General features: G+C 45.6%; 1 protein-coding gene across 11 annotated transcripts in view; it reads right to left on the minus strand.

Moving 5' to 3' along the window:
- The window catches only part of LOC140396535 (suppressor of tumorigenicity 7 protein homolog), a 258308-nt gene that overhangs the window by 12962 nt on the left and 223872 nt on the right, over positions 1 to 21474 (minus strand). For 9 of the 11 annotated variants that reach the window (XM_072485259.1, XM_072485252.1, XM_072485254.1 and 6 more), the window contains 3 exons: positions 18318 to 18420; positions 17763 to 17913; positions 1549 to 1641 (listed from right to left, as the gene is read on the minus strand). In XM_072485259.1, the coding sequence (XP_072341360.1) occupies positions 1549 to 1641; positions 17763 to 17913; positions 18318 to 18420 (347 nt within the window). Of the gene's footprint in view, positions 1 to 1548; positions 1642 to 16286; positions 16555 to 17762; positions 17914 to 18317; positions 18421 to 21474 lie in introns of those variants that run through there. The other 2 variants (XM_072485260.1, XM_072485261.1) reach the window with 2 other exon arrangements.

Consider the following 21474-nt stretch of genomic DNA (forward strand, 5'->3'; position numbering starts at 1 on the left):
ATGCAGACCATTCAGCCCCTTGTGTTTGTGCTGGCTTTTTGAAAGAGCTATCAAATTAAGAACATAAGATGTTCATGTACAATATACAATTAGTCACAACTCCCTGCTCTTTCCGCATTGCCCTGCAATTTACCACTCAAGGGTTTATTATTCAATTACATTTTTGGAAATCACAAAACTAGGGGTGATGAATAAGAGGCACAGAATATAAGCAACAATGTTTTGAACAATGGTGGGGGAGGGGTATAGAATATTTGACAAAGATTTTGAAGGACTCTCGGCGGACATGGATAGTGGATGGGTAGACAGGTGACGAAAAAAAAAATGCAGAAGATGTAAGAGGCACTTATAAGCAAAATAGGGAAAGGAAATACAAAATGGTAAAATTTTACATGGATTTTAGAGCCTGAGTGGATTTGTCTGTAGGTACACATGACATTAAAGTTAACATATGCAAATAAAGACATAAGAGAGCAAAGCACATCCTTGGTCCTGGCTATGGAGGGCACAGAATGTAAATCCAAGGAGGTAATGCTCAACTTGTGCAAGATCTCAAGTCAGGCCATGGCCAGCAGTATCGTGTGAGCCTCCACTTACTGAACAAATATGAAAGCAATTGAACAAACACAATGTGGATTCATTCGAATGTAATCAGGGATGAGGTGCGTCGGTTACAAAGAAAATCTGGAGAATTAAGAGCTTTGTTCAGGAGGATCTTAAAGATTATGAATGAGTAAGATAAACTAAGTAGTGATAGAATATTGATAATGCTTGAAAAATGATAACCAGAGGTCATAATGTTTTAAGATTATCACAAAGTGGGTGAAAAGGGAGATTTTAAAAAGATGGTTATAATGTGCAATTCCATAAATCATTGTTGAAGTAGAATATGTACATTATTCAAAAAGGGAATTAGATAGTTGCTTTAAAAAAAAAATTAACTGTATTGGGAGTGTACAGAACAAGTGGGGTTAGGATAGATGGCATGGAATTACCCAAACAACCAACTGTAGATTGTTGGCCGTTGGCAGTCCTGTGGTGCAGTGGGTAGTATCCCTATCTTTGACCTAGAAACTCTGGGGCAAAGTCTCTCTCCAGGACTTGACAGCCATGGAAGGAGGGAGTTCATAATGTGGCCAAAATAGGTTGACCATCAACCTATATATAAATCCTTGCAATACCCCAACGGCAGGCGGTAAGAGTGGGAGGGTCTTACACCTGCCCACCGCCAGAACCACATGGTAGCTGTAGCGCAACTGCCTCCCCACACTAAACGACTCCTCATGCCTTGGGCTGCACTCTGTGACAAGCATCCCCTCACTTTGAGGAACTGGGAGATGATTGTGGGCACCCATTCCTTTCTCGGTCTATTCACAAAGCTAAAGTCTACCAAAAAAACAAACCTGATGTGATGAAGAACGGGTTAATCCTTGATCTAAACAAGAAAACGGGTTGGTTCGTGTAAATTCTAAACAGGAACTTAGAGATAATTAACAGAACTATGACAAAAAAAGGTCAATATAAGCAGGGTTTTCTTCATTAACTTACATGGCAGCAGTTCTCTGTCTGCAGTCTCTGTGCAGATTGGATATGGATAAAAAAGATGACCTTTTTCCAAAGGATAGGGAATCATTCGGAAAGCTGAGGGAAGAATGTTTTATTCCATTTTTGTTAATTCCAAGTTGTGAAAATTAACAAAATTATATACCGTCTTAAAAAAATCCACAGTGTAATGCATAAATGTCCCATGCTAAGTAAATATTTATAACTCCACACTACCCAGTAACTGATTACTTACTTGAAATACAAAAAAAAAATCTACAAAAGAAAGAAAGCATGAGGGATATTTAAAAGACACCTCATATTGTTTATACTTTAGGCCTGCTAACTTGAACTGCAAGCACTTAGTTTAAACTTTAACACGGGTCTAATTTTTCATAAATTAAAAAACAGTTACCCATTTTAATTTAATACTTTGAGGATAACGTCTTTTGCGTTCAGCTACCCAGTACTTCTGAGGTGCTCAATTTTTTACCTTTTTCTCCTGTATAAATTTTGCAAATAGAGTGCATTTGTTGTTTCAATCATAAATTACCTTGAAAACAATTCTAAAAGTAAAGCTAAAATGATTGTATTGATGAACGTGATTTCATGTTTACAATCTGCCTCACTGTAGAAGTGCATTTACTGTAAAGTCGCTGTACTTCCATGGTAGGTACAAATTAAGTTCATCACAGAAAGTTGCAGCTGGGCTGAAGTGGCAGAGGGAGCTTGTCTTGAAGTTATTTAAATTCTGTGCCATTGTTAATTATTATTTAATTAAACTGGGATTAACTGCTGGAGATTCTATTTAATGATGTGCTAATAGCTAATTATTAGCCACTGAGTCTCTCCCTTGTTTTGACTGTGCTGCAGGCCAATATTTGCAGAATAAACAAGAACCACATACAGAAAACCAACCAAGCAACTACTGGTTATGTGACTGGTTCAGGCTGAAGGCTGATTAAGTTGCTGGGCTGAATTTGGTAAAGTAAGGAATAACTAATAGTCTGCTCACAACACTGAGCAGAGCTTGATTTATGATCAGAAATATTACTCCACCATTAGGTCCAAGGAAAGCAAACTAACTACTCTGATCTTCTTGAGTCTAAAGTGTGTTTTTGTTAAAAATAAATGCTCTTCACTTGAGTTTTGTTAACAAACTGACCAAAGCTATCTGAAACTTTGAAGCACCATTTGCAATGCCACCAAGTGGCAAAATGAGGGAAAAGCCATTGCTGCAGCATCTTTCACCATGAGGCAAAGACTCTAAAGCCTATGTTTGAGATACTGGCAAAATCGGAATATTTAGCCACTGAACGGGTATACCAACATCAGCAGATACTGAGGGTTTGTTTCCTTGAATTTTGCAAGGCAAGACTTTTACTTTATCTGAACAATCCACTCGCTCATGGAAGTTAAGACCAGGGGAACTGAAATGAAAGGCAGACGGACACGAATTCCCGAACTGATTAAGTCTGTAGCTATCACAGAGCTGCTCTCGGTGTTTAAAAGGGCAGCAAACTTCAGTTCTTCTTCTGGAAGCTGATGGGAGTAGCAGGGAAAGCTACCAGGAAGTTCAAATATTGCCTAACGTTCAAGATGACAAACATTATGCCTATTGCTATGCAGTCCCTAATCTACCTTATTCTTAGATGAATATGAGCTTCAGGGTGCCTGATCATCTCCAATGACCGTTCAGATTCTGAAAGTTTGTAATTGTTTAAAATTGATGAATGGGCCTTAATAATTTGACTAAAGATAATGTTAAAGTCGCCATAGTCCCAGATGATCATAGGCTATCTTCCCCTTTTGAGGGGGAGAGCTTACTGGTGGTGATTTAACCTGAGGATCACCACACCTCAGACGAGGGGCAAGGTTGAGAGGGCGGTCCTTCATGAATAACCACATGGTAGTTTGACTACAATGTTGGCGAACCACTGTCTTACAATTGCACTCTTCTTACTCTTTATGACCCTCTCTTTTACAGTACACTAAATCCCCAGGATTAAAGTGGGGCAGCACGGTAGCATTGTGGATAGCACAATTGCTTCACAGCTCCAGGGTCCCAGGTTCGATTCCGGCTTGGGTCACTGTCTGTGCGGAGTCTGCACATCCTCCCCGTGTGTGCGTGGGTTTCCTCCGGGTGCTCCGGTTTCCTCCCACAGTCCAAAGATGTGCAGGTTAGGTGGATTGGCCATGATAAATTGCCCTTAGTGACCAAAATTGCCCTTAGTGTTGGGTGGGGTTACTGGGATAGGGTGGAGGTGTTGACCTTGGGTAGGGTGCTCTTTCCAAGGGCCGGTGCAGACTCGATGGGCTGAATGGCCTCCTTCTGCACTGTAAATTCTATGATAATCTATGATAATCTTGGACGTCTTAAACAATGCCCGAGAGCTCTCTGAATTTTTTTTCCAGGACTTCAGCTTCAATGAATGCCTTTCTCTCTGCAAGTATACAGAAAAAAATGAACTAATCGTAGTCCCTTCTAGTGCAGGGGGGATACCACACAACACTGAAGTTTCCTCACAGTTTCCTCAATTGATAAGAACTATAGTCCCAACCATCTGAAATGAATTGATTATATGGACTGCCCATATCAAAGTAGTTGTTAACCTGTAGTTTGGTTGATCAGCTATGGAGCATGATCATCTCATTGATTACCACATGATTTCTTTCACAGAGTTCATTGCTGAAAGGGCTTTCAGCTGTGGTGTTCACGATCACAATGTTCATATTTTCACGCAAGTCTCTAAACTCATCATAAGCAAACTCCCCATTGTCAGTCAGAAATTTACCCCGTGTGCCCAGTCTGGTGCCTATCCATTTCTCCATGACTTATCCACAATCACTCTTTTCTACTTGCCATGCGTTTAAGTAGAACAACTGAGGGTGGGGTTTACCGACCTACCCGCCGCGTGGATTTCGGCAGCGGAAGAGGCCCGCCAGCTGGATTTACCAATCCCGCCGTTGTTACTGGGATTTCCCGGTGACTGCACCCCTCGTCGCCGGGGAAACCCGTGCACCGGAGTGGGACCGGAATATCCCGCTGGTGTGAACAGCTGGTAGATTGCACCCTGAATCTGGTTGGCATGTCTATAAAGTGTCCCCTAAAATATTTCTGTCTTTGTTCCCTGCCTTTAAATGTAAGGTTACTACTTCATTAAAGTCTCGTGTAACCGCAAGATTTTCAATGGGACGTGACTTACATTTTTTGTATGTCACATTCTGCGCTAACCTCTTCGATGAGCATTGTGTATTCATCACCTACCACACCTGCATCCTTTAGTAGGATGTGGAAACTTTGGCAGGAAGGATGAACAAATTGTCAATATAACTTTAAGACAATTTATTTACTTTCTCTCTGATCCTTTTCCCCTGACACTTCTTTAGCATTCTGATTAGAAATGCCACGTTTTGGTAAGGGTTGGGTAAACTGCAGATCTACTGACTTTCCAAAAATAATTGTTTTATCATGTTCATGTCCAGTTTCAGTTGTGCTCTTTTCATGGAATGCTTGCTCAGCAGCAAGGTTATCTCATGAGAGACAACATCAGGACTAATATAAATGGCTTATCCCAGCTATTTTGCATGGAATCACCAGTATTTTTAGTGACCGCAATGTGTTGTCATCCCCAAATCTGAAACAAGTAGACGTTTTATTCTTCCTGGCCTTGATTTGATTTTTACTACTGAATGACTAAATAACACTTCAACAAATCTGTTCCACACATTGTTGAGGTGCAACCACAATTTAACAGGGGACAGTTAATTGAATGAGCAAGTAATACAGTCATTATTGTCCTAAAGTCTCTTGTGATTAGTACAATTCCCTCAGACGGATCATTATCATCACCTTCAACTTCAAAATTCTCCGTGTGAAGCACCACTTTGAAAACCCTGCTGTTCCACTTTGGAAAGTTCATCACAATGATATTTTTGCAACACATCTTAGGCACATGTTAACTGTTCCCCAGGCATTCCTGGAGTTCATTCATATATTATTGCTTCTCCAATCCTGTTGTCCGCTGTGATATCCAATTCTGCTAAAAATGCTTTTGTCCTCAGTCCTTCTTCTGCCTGTAACTCTTCTGTTGTACTGACACGCGTGATTCTTATCTGAACAATCCCGTAAGGTGTGGTGATATGCCCATGGGCTATATCATAGCTGGATGGTGTGCGACCTCCAATCAGCAGGTAGCGGCACAGACCCACCAAGCGGTTTCTAGACCAAGGTCATGTTGCCTGTGACTCGGATATAAAGGGAGACACATCTGGCCATATTCAGAACAAGACTGACGGGGTAATAAGACGTACATGTAAATGGTCAGTGCTAGATGCAAGTTCCAGAGGAGCAGTTGGCAGACTCCATGATAATGTGCTCTGTATCAGATTGCTATCTTACCACACAAGACTCAATAAAGGATTCTGGTTTGGACAAGTCGAGGCATTTGGTGAGTTCCTTCGTAAAGTACGAAGGACCAAACACAACTGATATCCAGTTCTGCAAAAAATGCCTCCGTCCTCAGTCCTTCTGCCTGTAAATCTTCTGTTGTACTGACACGCGTGATTCTTATCTGAACAATCCCATAAGGCTGCAATAAGTGAGTCCATCATCCTTTGTGATACTGCACAGTGTTCCATTTGTGCCATTAAGGTTGCTGGAGATGACTGCTCTCTCTGGAACTTTTGTTTAAAACAGCTGACATTTGATCCAAAAGAAAGAGCCAAGTGCCATTAAAGACCACATGCAACATCTTGGGCGAAATTCTCCGGTATCGGCGCGATGTCCGCCGACTGGCGCCCAAAATGGCGCAAATCAGTCGGGCATCGCGCCGCCCCAAAGGTGCGGAATGCTCCGCATCTTTGGGGGCTGAGCCCCAACCTTAAGGGGCTAGGCCCGCGCTGGACGAATTTCCACCCCGCCAGCTGGCGGAAAAGGCCTTTGGTGCCCCGCCAGATGGCGCGGAAATGACATCTCCGGGCGGCGCATGCGCGGGAGCGTTAGCGGCCGCTGACGGCATTCCCGCGCATGCGCAGTGGAGGGAGTCTCTTCCACCTCCGCCATGGTGGAGACCGTGGCGAAGGCGGAAGGAAAACAGTGCCCCCACGACACAGGCCCGCCCGTGGATCGGTGGGCCCCGATCGCGGGCCAGGCCACCGTGGGGGCACCCCATGGGGCCAGATCGCCCCGCGCCCCCCCCCCCAGGACCCCGGAGCCCGCCCGCGCCGCCTTGTCCCGCCGGTAAGGTAGGTGGTTTAATTTACGCCGGCGGGACAGGTATTTTAGCGGCGGGACTTCGGCCCATCTGGGCCGGAGAATCGCGCAGGGGGGGTCCGCCAACCGGCGCGATTCCCGCCCCCGCCGAATCTCCGGTGCCGGAGAATTCGGCAACCGGCGGGGGCGGGATTCACGCCAGCCCCCGGCGATTCTCCGACCCGCCGGGGGTCAGAGAATCTCGCCCCTGAGCACAATCCAGCAATTTAAATGTGAGCACTGAATTAGGAATCTCCAAATTGAATTTCTGCGATCTTATAGACAGTCTGTTAATGTCCATGATGTATTCTTTTACGCTAGGACCATCCGTTTTTTAAAAAATCTATTAAAGTCTGACCATGCCTCATAAACATCCAACAGATCATCTTACTTCTAAATTTCATCCATGAAGCTTAATAGATCCATCAGCTTTCAACTAATGGGCACCCAGCTCACAAAATACTTTGTTTCTGATTTCACTTTGGTTAGGGAGCAACAATGTCAAAGCGTACCTTGTTTTCTCTTTGGTAAAGATGTAACCCGGAAGTTCCCCACTGGTCAGAAGATTCAGATTCAGAGAACATCGGTGGGTACATATAACCCAGCAATTTATACTTGCTTTCAGCCATTCTGAGTTTTCAATCGTTACCTTTAGTCAACCATTCCCTGCTACCATATTTAACTTCCACTGCCAGAGGGTGAAGCAGGAAACCAGATGCCAATCTTTTACTTCATACTAAATTTATTTACAAGAATGCAACATTATAAATGTCCGCCTCCTCCCTTTAAAAAAAAAATATTTATTCAAATTTTTCAACAACCCCCCCACCCCACCCCCAACAAAAAGAAAGAAAGAAACAAGAACACAACAATCAAAATTTATACATTGGATTTCCCCTATACAATAACCCCCCATATGACATTTAAAAGCACCCATAGGGACACCCCCCCCAAAAGACCGCCCCCCGCCCCCTGGGCTGCTGCTGCTGACCTCCTCCGAACGCTCCGCGAGATAGTCTAGGAACGGTTGCCACCGCCTGTGGAACCCCTGCACAGACCCTCGCAAGGCAAACTTTATCCTCTCCAGCTTGATGAACCCTGCCATGTCATTGATCCAAGCTTCCACACTAAGGGGCTTCGCATCTTTCCATAGTAGCAAAATCCTCCGCCGGGCTACCAGGGACGCAAAGGCCAGAATACCGGCCTCTTTCGCCTCCTGCACTCCCGGCTCGTCCGTTACACAAAATAATGCCAACCCCCAGCTCGGCTTGACCCGGGGTTTCACCACCTTGGATAAAGTCCTCGCAAAACCCCTCCAAAACCCATCCAGTGCCGGGCACGACCAGAACATATGGACGTGATTTGCCGGGCTTCCCGAGCACCTCCCACACCTGTCCTCCACCCCAAAGAACCTACTCAACCTCGCCCCTGTCATATGCGCTCTGTGAGTAACTTTGAACTGTATTAGGCTGAGACTGGCGCAAGAGGAGGAAGAATTAACCCAACTGTGGCATCAGCCCACAGACCCTCATCTATCTCCTCCCCAAGCTCCTCCTCCCACTTGCCCTTTAACTCCTCCACTGAGGCCTCCTCCTCTTCCTTCAGCTCCTGGTAAATCGCCGAAACTTTGCCTTCTCCAACCCATACACCCGAAATCACCCTGTCCTGAATCCCCTGTGCCGGGAGCAGCGGGAATTCCCTCACCTGCCGCCTCACAAATGCCCTCACTTGCATGTACCTGAAAGCGTTTCCCGGGGGTAACGAAAACTTCTCCTCCAACGCCCCTAGGCTCGCAAACGTCCCATCGATGAACAGGTCCCCCATTCTTCTAATCCCTGCCCGATGCCAGCTCCGAAACCCCCCCATCCATCCTGCCCGGGACGAACCGATGATTCTCCCGAATCGGGGACCAAACCGAACTCCCACCTCGCCCCTGTGGCGCCTCCACTGCCCCCAGATCTTCAACGTCGCCGCCACCACCGGACTCGTGGTGTACCTTGTCGGCGAGAGCGGCAGCGGTGCCATCGCCAGCGCCCTCAGGCTCGTGCCTACACAGGACGCCATTTCTAACCTCTTTCACGCCGCCCATCTCCCTCCATTACCCACTTACGGATCATCGCCACATTGGCTGCCCAATAATAGCCACACAAATTCGGCATCGCCAGCTCTCCCCTGTCCCTGCTACGCTCCAGAAACGCTCTTTTCACCCTTGGGGTCTTATTTGCCCACACAAATCCCATGATGCTCCTACTTACCCGTTTGAAAAAGGCCTAGGAAAACCTCGGGAGGACCGTCATTTTGACCGACTGCACCCTACCCGCTAGTGAGAGTGGCAGCATATCCCATCTTTAAAAATCCTCCTCCATCTGCTCCACCAACCGCGTCAAATTGAGCTTGTGCAGGGCCCCCCAACTCCTAGCTACTTGGATCCCTAGGTACCGAAAGCTCCTTTCTGCCCTCCTCAGCGGTAGCTCGTCTATCCCCCTTCCCTGGTCCCCTGAATGCACCACAAAGAGCTCGCTCTTCCCCACGTTGAGTTTATACCCCGAAAAGTCCCCTAACTCCCTTAGGATCCGCATGACCTCCACCATCCCCTCCACTGGATCTGCCACATACAGCAACAGGTCGTCAGCATACAACGACACCTGGTGTTCCTCTACCCCCCGGACCAGTCTCCTCCATTTCTTGGACTCCCTCAGTGCCATGGCCAGAGACTCAATTGCCAGTGCAAACAACAAGGGGGCCTCGTCCCCCGGTACAGCCGAAAGTACTCCGACCTCCGCCGATTCGTAGCCACACTCGCCACCAGGGCTCTATATAGCAGCCGGACCCAGCTGATAAACCCTTCCCTGAACCCAAACCTCCACAACACTTCCCAAAGATACTCCCACTCCACCCGGTCAAAGGCCTTCTCCGCGTCCATAGCTGCCACTACCTCCGCTTCCCCCTCCACCGGGGGCATCATAATCACATTGAGGAGCCTCCGCACATTGTCCGCCTCCTCCCTAACAACACCGTGTCCCAGAATCTCTTTTTAAATATATTCAAGGTACTTAATTAATCCTTAACTGTAATCATATAATGTTGTCAAACATTGATCAGCATACATATTCAAAACGGGATTTGTGATATCACATGCTTTTACGGATTTTTTTTCCTGACCCGCCTGGAAAGTGCAAATGACAGACTGTCAGCAAGTCACACCCAGGTGAGGCCATGGAACAACCTGGAACATTGTTTACAGTTTTAGTCTCCTTATCCGAGGAAGAATGTTCTTGCTCTAGAGGCAGTGCAGCGAAGGCGTACCAGACTGACTCCTGGGATGGCGGGACTGACGTGTGAGATTGAATCAGTTAGGGTTGTGTTCACTGGAGTTCAAAAGAATGAGGGGGGAATCTCATAGAAACCTACAAAATTCTAACATGACTAGACAGGATAGATGCAGGAAGGCTGTTCCCGATGGTAGGTGTGTCCAGAACCAGGGGTCGCAGTCTGACGATACGGGGTAGACCATTTAGGACAGAGATGAGGAGATATTTCTTCACGTTTCTATGCAACTCTGCATTTGAACAAGTGAGCCTGAGTTCATGGTTGGGATTGGGCTTCAAGGCTCAAGTGGGTGGCGCGGTAGCACAGTGGATAGCACTATCGCTTCACAGCTCCAGGGTTCCAGGTTCAATTCCCGACTTGGGTCACTGTCTGTACGGAGTCTGCATGTTCTCCCCGTGTCTGCGCGAGTTTCCTCCGGGTGCTCCGGTTTCCTCCCACAAGTCCTGAAAGACGTGCTTGTTAGGTGAATTGGGCATTCTGAATTCTCCCTCAGTGTACCTGAACAGGCGTGGTGACTAGGGGATTTTCACAGTAACTTCATTGCGGTGTTAATGTAAGCCTATCTGTGACACTAATAAAAATTATTAGAATCCACAAAATATTGGAAGATTACAACCAAAACATCCACTATTTCCAAGGCCGCCTTCTTTAGTACTTTTGACTATTTCAGTTTTTGTAGATGGACAATTAATGTGCCTATGTCTTTAAGTTAGACTTCACCTTTAATTCGTTAGGCTGGTAAGCTGAGGATTGACCTATGACATAAGGACAGGCAGGTTGCAAGGATTTAGGTTTCAGATCAGCAGATCAGTGCTTGGACTTGGCTGTCGACCAATGGACTGTTTCAAATTGCTGGGCTTTGTCAATGGCCACTGCCAAATGGTGGGGGGTTTCTATGGAATGTTCCTTCCTCTGTGTGAATGTATTTTCTTTTTTACTTTTGTTTTGCGTTAAAAGCTGGAAGGTTCTGGCTCTGATCTTGCTCACATCTAATGGATTCTTTCTGAAGGACCGAGGCAGAAACCACTCTCTCCAGTCAAACTGAACTGAAAGAAAATCCATTCCAGCCACCTGCTGCAGGCAGGGTTCAGATGTTTAAAACCCTTTTAAAATCTTATGTGGGGTACTTGGTTCTTGCCTCAGTAAGACTGGAAGTCATTTTTGTGGAGTTGGAAACCAAATAAGAATTAAACAGGCCTGAGGCTGTTCCTTTGAGTTAAGGCCCAGGTTGATAATAGTTAAAATGCCGCTCCAGAGGAAATGTTATTGTCTGGGAGTACTGGCTGAATGATGCTGTCAGATGATCCTCACTAACAATACACCGGTAGCTTTGATCCCTAAGCATCCTGGGAGGATAGCCTTTCTACTCTCTGTTTCCTGCCTGTTCTCAATCCATGCAATATATTAACCCCAATCCCATGTGGCTTAATTTTTACAAACTAGCCTCTTAGGTGGGACTTTATCAAAAGCTTTCTAATTTATTCTACCAGTAATGTCCTCAAAAAACTCTAGTAGGTTTGTCAGTCGGCACGGTAGCACAGTGGGTAACACTGTTGCTTCACAGCACCAGGATCCCGGGTTCGATTCCCGTTTGGGCCACTGTCTGCGTGGAGTCTGCACGTTCTCCCTGTGTCTGCGTGCATTTCCTCTGGGCGCTCCGGTTTCCTCCCGAAAGACGTGCTTCTTTGGTGAATTGGACATTGTGAATTCTCCCTCTGTGTACTCAAACAAGCGCCGGAGTGAGGCGACTAGGGGATTTTCACAGTAACTTCATTGCAGTGTTAATGTAAGCCTACTTGTGACAATAATAATAAAGATTATAAATCCATGTTTTTTTTTGCCTAATATTGTCCTGTTTTCACATCCTTTATGAGAGATTCTAGCATTTTTCTCTTCTACTGTCTTCAACTGAAGCGAGGACACTCATCTCACTTTTCATTTTAATCCCAATTATTTTACCCCTCCCTCTGCACGTCTGTGTCTTGTGTGTGTTTGGGTAGAGGGGGGAACAGTAAAAGGGAGGGTGTGGGGTGTAGTAGATTAGCTGGCCATTATTCCATTATAACAACTGCATATTTCAACTTTGTTTCTGTTATAAATAAACAGTTAGTGTTCAACTTGTAAACCTGGTGGCTATGGCTTATTGAACAGTCAAGGGGGGGGGGGGGGGGGGGGGGGGGGGGGGGGGGGGGGGGGGAGGAGCAAAATTCTGTGAATTTTATACAAATTATTGGTTAATTCACTTGTGTTGGGACTCCAGGGTCTATGGGGCTAGAACGATCACGGACTAGCCCAGGATGTTGTAACAGGATTTATCGGTTTTCAGTCCTATTAATTTCCCCAGCACTATTATATCCATAGAATTCCAACAATGCAGAGGGGGGTCATTCGGCCCATTGAATCTGCCCCAACCCTCCAAAAGAGCACGCTACCCAAGTCCATGCCACCACCCTATCGCCATAACGCCACCTAAACGTTTGGACATTACTGGGCAATTTAGCATGGCCAATCCACCTCATGTGCACATCTTTGGACTGTGGGAGGAAACAGGAGCACCCGGAGAAAACCCATGCCGACAGGGGAAGAAACTCCATGCAGACAGTCACCCAAGGTCGGAATCGAACTCGGGTCCGTGGCGTTGTGAGGCAACAGTGCTAAGCACTGTGTCACTATGCTGCCCTTTTTAGCAATACTAATTTCCTTCAATTCCTCCTTCTCACTAGACCCTGGGTAACCTAGCTTTTCTGAGAAGTTGTTTGTGACTTCTGTGAAGGCAGAATTAAAGTAGTTGTTTAATTATTTTACCATTTCCTTGTTCTCTTTTAGGAATTCTTCCTATTTCAGGCTGTAAAGGACCAACATTTATCTTTAATCTTTTTACATACTTATAGAAACCTTTACAGTCCGCCTTTATGTCACTTGCAAGTTTACTCTCATACACTATTTTAACCCCCCTTAATCAATTTCTTGGTCCGACTTTGCTGAATTCTGAACTGCCCCCAATCCTTAGGTTTGCCACTTTTTGAAGCTACTTTATATGACTCCCCTTTGGATCTAATACAACCTTCATTTATTTTGTTAGCCATGTTTGGACCACTTTTCTTGAGTTTTTGTGCCAGAAAGGAATGTATAACTGTTGCAATGCATACATTAAACATTACCCACTGCCTTTTAATAACATTCCCCAACCTCTCTTCGCCAAATCCTTTGTTTAGATTCAGGACCCTAATTTCAAATCGGACTTCTTCACTTCCCATCTGAATGAAGAATTATATCATGTTATGGTCACTCTCCCAAAAGGATTTCACACAATAAAGTTATTATTGACCCTTTCTGATTGAATAACACCAAATCTAGGATAGCCTGTTCCCTAGCTGGTTCCTCGACATACGCTTCTAACAAAAAAAATCTCATACGCACTCCATGAATTCATCTGCCACAGTATTGTTGCTAATTTGGTTTGCCCAATCTATATGTAGATTTCAGTTCCCCATGACTACAGCAGCACCCTTGTTACATGCATCTGTAATTTCCTGTTTAATGCATTCCCGACTTTACCACTACTATTTGGAGGCCTGTAGACAACTCCCACTAATGATTTCGCCCAGACTGATTCTACATCCATGCTTTCTGAACCCATATCCTCACCCACTGTTGCACTGACTTCATTCTTAACTAACAGCACCATAAGGCGATAAGATATAGGAGCAGAATTAGGCCATTTGGCCCATCGAGTCTGCTCCACCATTCGATCATGTTCCTCATCCCCATTCTCATGCCTTCTCCCCAGAACCCCCGATCTCCTTATTCATCGAGAAATTGGCTTATTAATCAAGAACAGATTTGTGCTCGAGGTGCTGTTACCTAGAGGGCTAAAAAGCAAGAGCTGGAAGGTGGAATTGTACACAATAGTTAATTCTTAGAACATAAGAACTAGGAGCAGGAGTAGGCAATGTAGCCTCTCGAGCCCGCTCCACCATTCAATAGGATAATGGCTGATCTCATCATGGCCTCATCTCCACCGATCTCCGTAACCCTTCAACCCATTACGAATTAAAAACCTGTCTAACTCGTCCTTAAATTTATTCACTGTCCCAGCAACCGCCGCACTCTGGGGTAGCAAATTCCACAGATTCATGACCCTTTGGCAGATTGGGTAAGGATTGGGAGCAGTTCCTCATCTTGGTTTTAAATTTGCTACTCCTTATCCTAAGACTACGACCTCTAGTTGAAGAATGCCCCACAAGAGGAAGCATCCGCTTCACGTTTACTTTAGCCTTGCCTTTTTTCATCTTATATGCCTCAAGTTGATCTCCCCATAATCTTCTAAAGTTTAGGCCGAAACTGCTAAATTTCTCTTCACAAGACAAACCCCTCATCTCTGTAATCAATCTGGTGCACCTCCTCTGAACTGCCTCCATTGCCACTACTCAAATAAGGGGACCAAAACTGTGCACAATACTCCAGGTGCGGTCTCACCAATGCCTTGTATAGTTGCAACAACACTACCTTACCGTTATACTCTATTTCTTTAGCTATAAATGCCAACATTCGTTTTGCTTTCTTTATTACCTGCTGTACCTGCATGCTAGTTTTCTGCTCTTCATGCACGAGGACACGTAGATCCCTCTGCACCAGAGCACACCAAAGCCTCTCCCCATTTAGATAATAAGTTGCCGTTTCATTTTTCCGCCAATATATGACATCACACTTATCCACGTTAAACTCCCTCTGCCACATTTTGGCCAATTCACCTAACCTATCTATATCCATTTGTAAGGTTCTTATTTCCTCATTGCAACTTACTATCCCACCTATTTTGGTGACTGCTAGTGCCATCAGGCACCTTGGCACTGGCATTTTCCCCGCGGTGGGGATTGGGCCCGGGGGCACCCTGCACGTGTGAGGTGAAGTGGGGGAGGACTCCCTTATAGGTGAATTGGGGCTGGGGGGGGGGGGGGGGGGGCAGGGGGGGGGGACGAGAGAAAAGGATGCCATTTTAAAATGGGGTCCCGATCTCGTCCTGCACGGAGGAGTTCTGGCGAGCGGAATTCCTCAGTGCCGAAAACGGGACTAAGTGCAGCCTTGGCGGGTCGTTCCCCGCTCAGGTCTCGAATTGAAACAGAATTCCAAGAGATAGCGTGGTGTTTCTCGGTGCTGTGAGCGGAGGGAAACACTCGGCTAAACCTGCTCGACACGGTGCTCTGTTCCAATTTGGTTAGGTTGCACCTATTGTGTGCAAGGAGGCGAGAAACAGTTGCACACACTCAAGCTCGTGACTACTTTACAGCTATTCATCGAGATTGGAATCACAAAGAGTGGGCGGTGATGCTGTATCTCTACTCAGCCTCTCCTCCAACATGTGCAGAATCCATGCTGTGTACAGCATCTTGTAAATGATAGCGCTGTCAAAGGAGTTGAAACGCTTGACCTGACGAATCTGTGAGCCATTTGCGCTTCGCGTTTTATTTCTGTGTAGAGAAGATAGGTGGGCAATAAATTGTGGAAAATCCTGTTCTGTATCATTCAGACAGCAGCAGTTTTGTGGCCTGAAGTGTAGCCCATCTGAATGTAAAGTACCTTATCTACAATAGGTTTGTGTGAATATGAGTGCACTGGACAGTGATATGCACAAAACAAAATCAATCCCAACCTTTCTCTGCTGTGCGATCCCAGGTTATTTTTTAAAACATGTAAGGGCAGCACGGTGGCGCAGTGGGTTAGCCTTGCTGCCTCACGGCGGCGGGGTCCCAGATTCGATCCCGGCTCTGGGTCATGTCCATTTAGTCGGCGCAACATTGAGGGTCGAGGGCCGAAGGGCCTGTACTGCGCTGTAATGTTCTACGTTCTATGTGGAGTTTGCACATTCTCCCCGTGTTTGCGTGGGTTTCGCCCCCACAACCCAAAGGTGTGCAGGCTAGGTGGATTGGCCACGCTAAATTGCCTCTTAATTGGAAAAAAAAAATGAATTGGGTAATCTAAATTTTAAAAAAAAAATAAAAAATTTTTAGACCATGTTCAGTGCTTCCCTTTGCTCTGCGTTCACTGTTGGCTCATTTGTGTTTCACATATACTATGGCAGTGAAGTGAATTTGTGCCACATTGTAATGTCAGCAGCAACCAGTAGGCTGCGTTCATACACCTCATTGTAAATTCTCACCTTGGCACGTCTCTTCAAGTCTGACACCTTCCTCTGTACATCCTTCCAAACTTTTCTCAAAGTTGACGCCATCTGGTGTGAAGCATTCCCACCCTTGCTTTTTCCTCGGAGCACAGGTAGATATCTCCTCTACTCTGTAGAAAGCACTTCAATGCTTTCGAGGTTCTCTACTACAATCTGTAGATTCTGACCTATAAATCTTGGCTGTATGCCTTCTGTATTTTCCATCCTTTTCCTCGAGAAATTGTACACTTCACATCGGACAGGCCTGAAAATATATGACTTTTGAGCAGGTTCGACAGCATTTTTTCCCCCATGTTTTCCAACTAACCGCCCAGCTGTTTCTTTTTAGCCGCATAATGCGCCCAAGTTTCTAGAGGAATGAAAGACTGGAGGTCCCTGCGAGTGCTTTGAGAAAAATGGGCAAAAATATTAGCTCCCATTTAATGAACTCTTGTGGTTAAGAACAGTTTCACCTCTGCGGGAAACAAAACCATTGACAACTTGTGGCAAGTTCCACTCCAGAGACTGAAGTGCAGAGTCGCGCGCATGAGTCTCCAGTGAATACTAAGGGGAGCACTGCACTGTCGAAGGTGCAGTCATTCGTACGAAACATTGAATTGAGGCCCCCATCTGCCCTCTCAGGTGGACAGAAACGATCCTATGACAGTGTCTTTGAAGATAGGAAGAAGTCTTACAACACCAGGTTAAAGTCCAACAGGTTTGTTCGAATCACTAGCTTTCGGGGCGCAGCTCCTTCCTCGGGTGAAGGAGCGGTGCTCCGAAAGCTAATGATTCGAAACAAACCTGTTGGACTTTAACCTGGTGTTGTAAGACTTCTTACTGTGCTCACCCCAGTCCAACTCTGGCATCGCCACATCTTTGAAAATAAGCTGGGGAGATCACCCCCCCCCCCCCCCCCCCACCCCCAACCCCCAAGTGTCCTGGCCAATATTTACCCTTCCACCAACATCACTAAAAAAAGAGATTCTCAGTCATTATGTCATCTGTTCGTGGGATCCTGCTGTGTGCAGAGTAACTGCAGTTTTTCCCCACATCACAACGGTTAAATCAGTAGTACTTCATTAGCTGTAACACGCTTTGTTATGTCCGAAGCTTAAGGATTCCCTCATGCCATGTAATTTCATGGAAATGCTGGAGATATTTTCAAAGGCAATAATTGACCGATAACGTATTTCATTCAACAGCAGCAATTTGATAAATTGGAGAATTTCATTGCAATAGGTACGTGCCAATTAGTAGACATCAGACTCATGGTGGGTGATAATGACTGTGGCAATTTTTCTAAGAAAGTAATAGAAATATGGTGACTAGGGGCTTTTCACAGTAACTTCATTGAAGCCTACTTTTGTGACAATAAGCAATTATTAGTATTATTATATATCCAAGAACCAAAGAAGCACTGTGTAGTTGGACTGAATAACTCACAATAGCTAACTTCTAAAAGGCACTTACTTCCCTCCCAGGTACAATGTAATAGGTTGAGAGCTCCTTCTACCCGTTTCCAGTGTTGAAGATGGAAGAATGCATATGCTATTGCTTCACTGTCCCCTCGCTTCAAAATATGTTCTGGTGGCAGTATTAAACTTTTCATTTCTAATAAATACTAAAAAAAAAGAAAAATAGTAATTTTTTTAAAAAGACGCTGTTGGAAGACCAGGAATTGTAAATACAGTGATTAACTTTTCAAAACCTTAACGTGTTTCGCATGAAATCATTTTTTGTCTTGTAACTGCCTGAATTACCTATTTGGTATTCAACTTGTCAGGCATCAGGAGTTTAATAGCACTATTTACTAATTAATTTAACTGTCAGTATTAGATAGACGTGTCAGTCACAGAGATTTCCCTCCGTGCCTTCCACTTCTCCACATTCACCCATTTCACGCCTTCGCTACTGACGAATGGTCAGATATTGCAAGCGAATCACAGATCATAGAAACATTATAATTAGCATTTTGAAACAAAGCTGTTAGCTTGCGAACTGATGGAGGAAAGAGCAGCCACTCACTTTGGGTACATGTGGGTTAAATTCTACAGCCCTGTGTATTGCTTCTACAGCATTCATCTCTGCAGTGCTCAGCCCTCGCCTGGAGGCAGCCTCTGGTGAGAATCTACAACAACAGCAAAACCATTCGTCAAATTTACATCATGAGACCACACAACTCTGTACACTACTGAAGAACATAACAGAACGACACACAGGGCTCCCAGGTACCTGGCACCTGGCTCTGTACATCTCGGTATGATAGTGGTTAGCACTGTTGCTTCACAGCGCCAGGATCCCCGGGTTTGATTGGGTCACTGTGCGGAGTCTGCACGTTCTCTCCGTGTCTGCGTGGGTTTCCTCCGGGTGCTCCAGTTTCATAGAATCATAGAATTTACAGTGCAGAAGGAGGCCATTCGGCCCATCGAATCTGCACCGGCTCTTTGAAAGAGCACTCTACTCAAGCCCAAACTTCTACCCTATCCCAATAACGCAGTAACCCCACCCAACACGAAGAGCAATTTTGGACACTAAGGGACAATTTATCATGGCCAATCCACCTAACCTGCACATCTTTGGACTGCGGGAGGAAACTGGAGCACCCGGAGGAATCCCACGCAGACACGGGGAGAACGTGCAGACTCCGCACAGTGACTCAAGCCGGGAATCGAACCTGGGACCCTGGAGCTGTGAAGCAATTGTGCTAATCACTATGCTACCGTCCTCCCACAAGTCCCGAAAGATGTGCTTGTTAGGTGAATTAGACATTCTGAATTTTCCCTCCGTGTACCCGAACAGGCACCGGAGTGTGGCGACGAGGGGATTTTCACAGTAACTTCATTGCACTGTTAATGTAAGGCTACTTGTCACACCAATAAAGATTATTATATTACATTTCATTGCACAATCTGAGATTGCTCCACCCTCACAGTAAAGATCAAGGGACAATGTTTCCCCAAAATATTATATTATGGGTAAACCTTCAGTTTGAGCACTGTTGGCAAATTGACAGTAGATCAACCACCTGCTCCACAGCTCATTTCACCTTCCTTTCCATTAGACTGTGATTTTATTCCCTATTTTTCTCTCTCTCCCCTTGTTTTAACCCGCCCTATAAAGGACCCAAGTTCTGAGGTGAAGACTCCATTTGAACCGTCAATTTATCAGATGGTTCAGGCGCAGAATAAATAATAGCTATCTGAGCGACATGGATAGGTGTAATCTCAATTCTTAAATTCAAATGATGTCATAAACCACGCACACAACATTTAATGCATTAATGGGGGTTAAATTCAAAAGCCTGCAAAAACAGCTGCATAATTATGATGTAGGGTTAATCCGTGCCAGTTGCTTCTGCAGCTAGCAGCCTGCCACATGTTGCTTACTACTTAACGTGGCGGCAGTGTGCTGCCAGTGCTAAACTAGGAGCTATCATCAGTTAAGTCCAGCCTGCACCTCTTGAAGGTGAGGTGCACGGTGGCTGCAGCAGGTGCTGAAACTAATTCTAAGGCTGATTTTGACCTGAGAAAGACACAAGAATCGCACCAAATGCGAAAGAGTGGGCTGCAAGGTTTTCAGACGCTGCATTGGAGGCCTTAGACAGGAAGGGGCAGAGCAGGAGAGATGTGGCCTTCCAGCAAGGGGCAATCCAGACAAACTCTCACAAGGCAGTGTGGGCAGGTGGCTGCGGTGGGTAAATCCAGGAGTCAGACCCTGTGAAACTGGATGGAGGGCTGCAAAAATGTCAACGGCCTCACACAAATATATACTGTCACTGACTTCATCTTCAAGCACCACTAACTAGCCTTTGACACTGTTCAATGCTTCACACTCCCGTCACTCACCTACCGCCCATCTTCATCAACCAAGACTCTTACACCACATTAACAGTTTTCCCTCACCCCCCACGTGCTTAGAACTGCTCCAAGCCTCATACCCACGGCTCATGGTCTGCGCACATTGCCACATGACAGCCACGTCGGACAAACAGATTTCACATGCTGACACACTTCCCTATCGCTTGCAGGACAGGGTCGCTCACAACCGGGAGGGAGGCAGCAGGAGTGAACCAAAGGGCGGTTAGGCACGCCTACATATCATTATCCTCATGGAGGAGACTGGTGGCTATCATAGTAGCAATTATCGATGAGGCCATGGCCACTGACAGAGCTGAAACAACTGATGGTGACATTATACGTGTACATAATCTTCCTTCTCACATCCCAGTGTACAGTAATTGAGCGTTTAATTATGTTCAGGTGGTGGCCATTAATTGGGGGTTCACTTGAGCTCCTATATTGCTTATAAAGTGTGTAAAGGTTAGCCTCCAATTCTATCCTTCAACACGTGGCTATCTGGAGTACAATACCCACATTCCCCTCATTCCACACTTTCTTCCGACTTACAAGCTGCTGATGCCGTGAGTCTGTATCTCTTACTTTATCCCCATCCCCTCACCACAACCCTACCCTTGTGACTTTCTCTTTCCAGAAACCAAAGTGCAACAACCTGGTCAGGGAGTGGTGGAGCATTCGTAGGTGGAAGAGTTAGAAAGCTGCGAAGGTGAAGAAACACCATCTCTCATTGTCACACTTGCAGCCACCAGCTGAATTGGTACACACAGTGTGTGTGCTGTAGAGGATAGCACATAGGCTGGATATGAGACACCAAGCACAGGCGGCAAAGGGAAAGGAAAGCACAGATGCCAACTCGCCAGCAGTCCCCTTGCTTTTGCCTGTCAGCCAGCCAGCCCAGGCTGTTTCTACCTATGTCAAGTTGGTACAGTCTCATGCCATCTGCAGTCTCTGCCACAGAAAGTCGAAAGCCTTCAATCAGCCTTGTAGCACTGTGTAGGAGCACGAGGACAGGCACACAGGAAACACTAAGGGAATGCACAAGGACCATCAGCTGTCCTTTGTATGTGATATTCAATGTTATTGATTGATAAATTTGTTTGGAATATTTATTTGATATTGTTCAAAGTTACGTTAAGGTTTGATTTATTCCATTTGAGGTCCTTCATTGCCACATTTGATCGTTACGTGTTTCCATGTTCTTAACCCGATTGTGGCCTACAAATGAATTTTTATGCAAGTTACACTGCAGTTCGGCATTTGGGCTGCAAATGTGTTTCTTGAATAAAATACCATTGCTATTGTGGCTAAGTGGATGCAGTCATGGT

The sequence above is a fragment of the Scyliorhinus torazame genome, chromosome 19, assembly GCF_047496885.1.
Source record: "Scyliorhinus torazame isolate Kashiwa2021f chromosome 19, sScyTor2.1, whole genome shotgun sequence".
Lineage (NCBI taxonomy): Eukaryota > Metazoa > Chordata > Chondrichthyes > Carcharhiniformes > Scyliorhinidae > Scyliorhinus > Scyliorhinus torazame.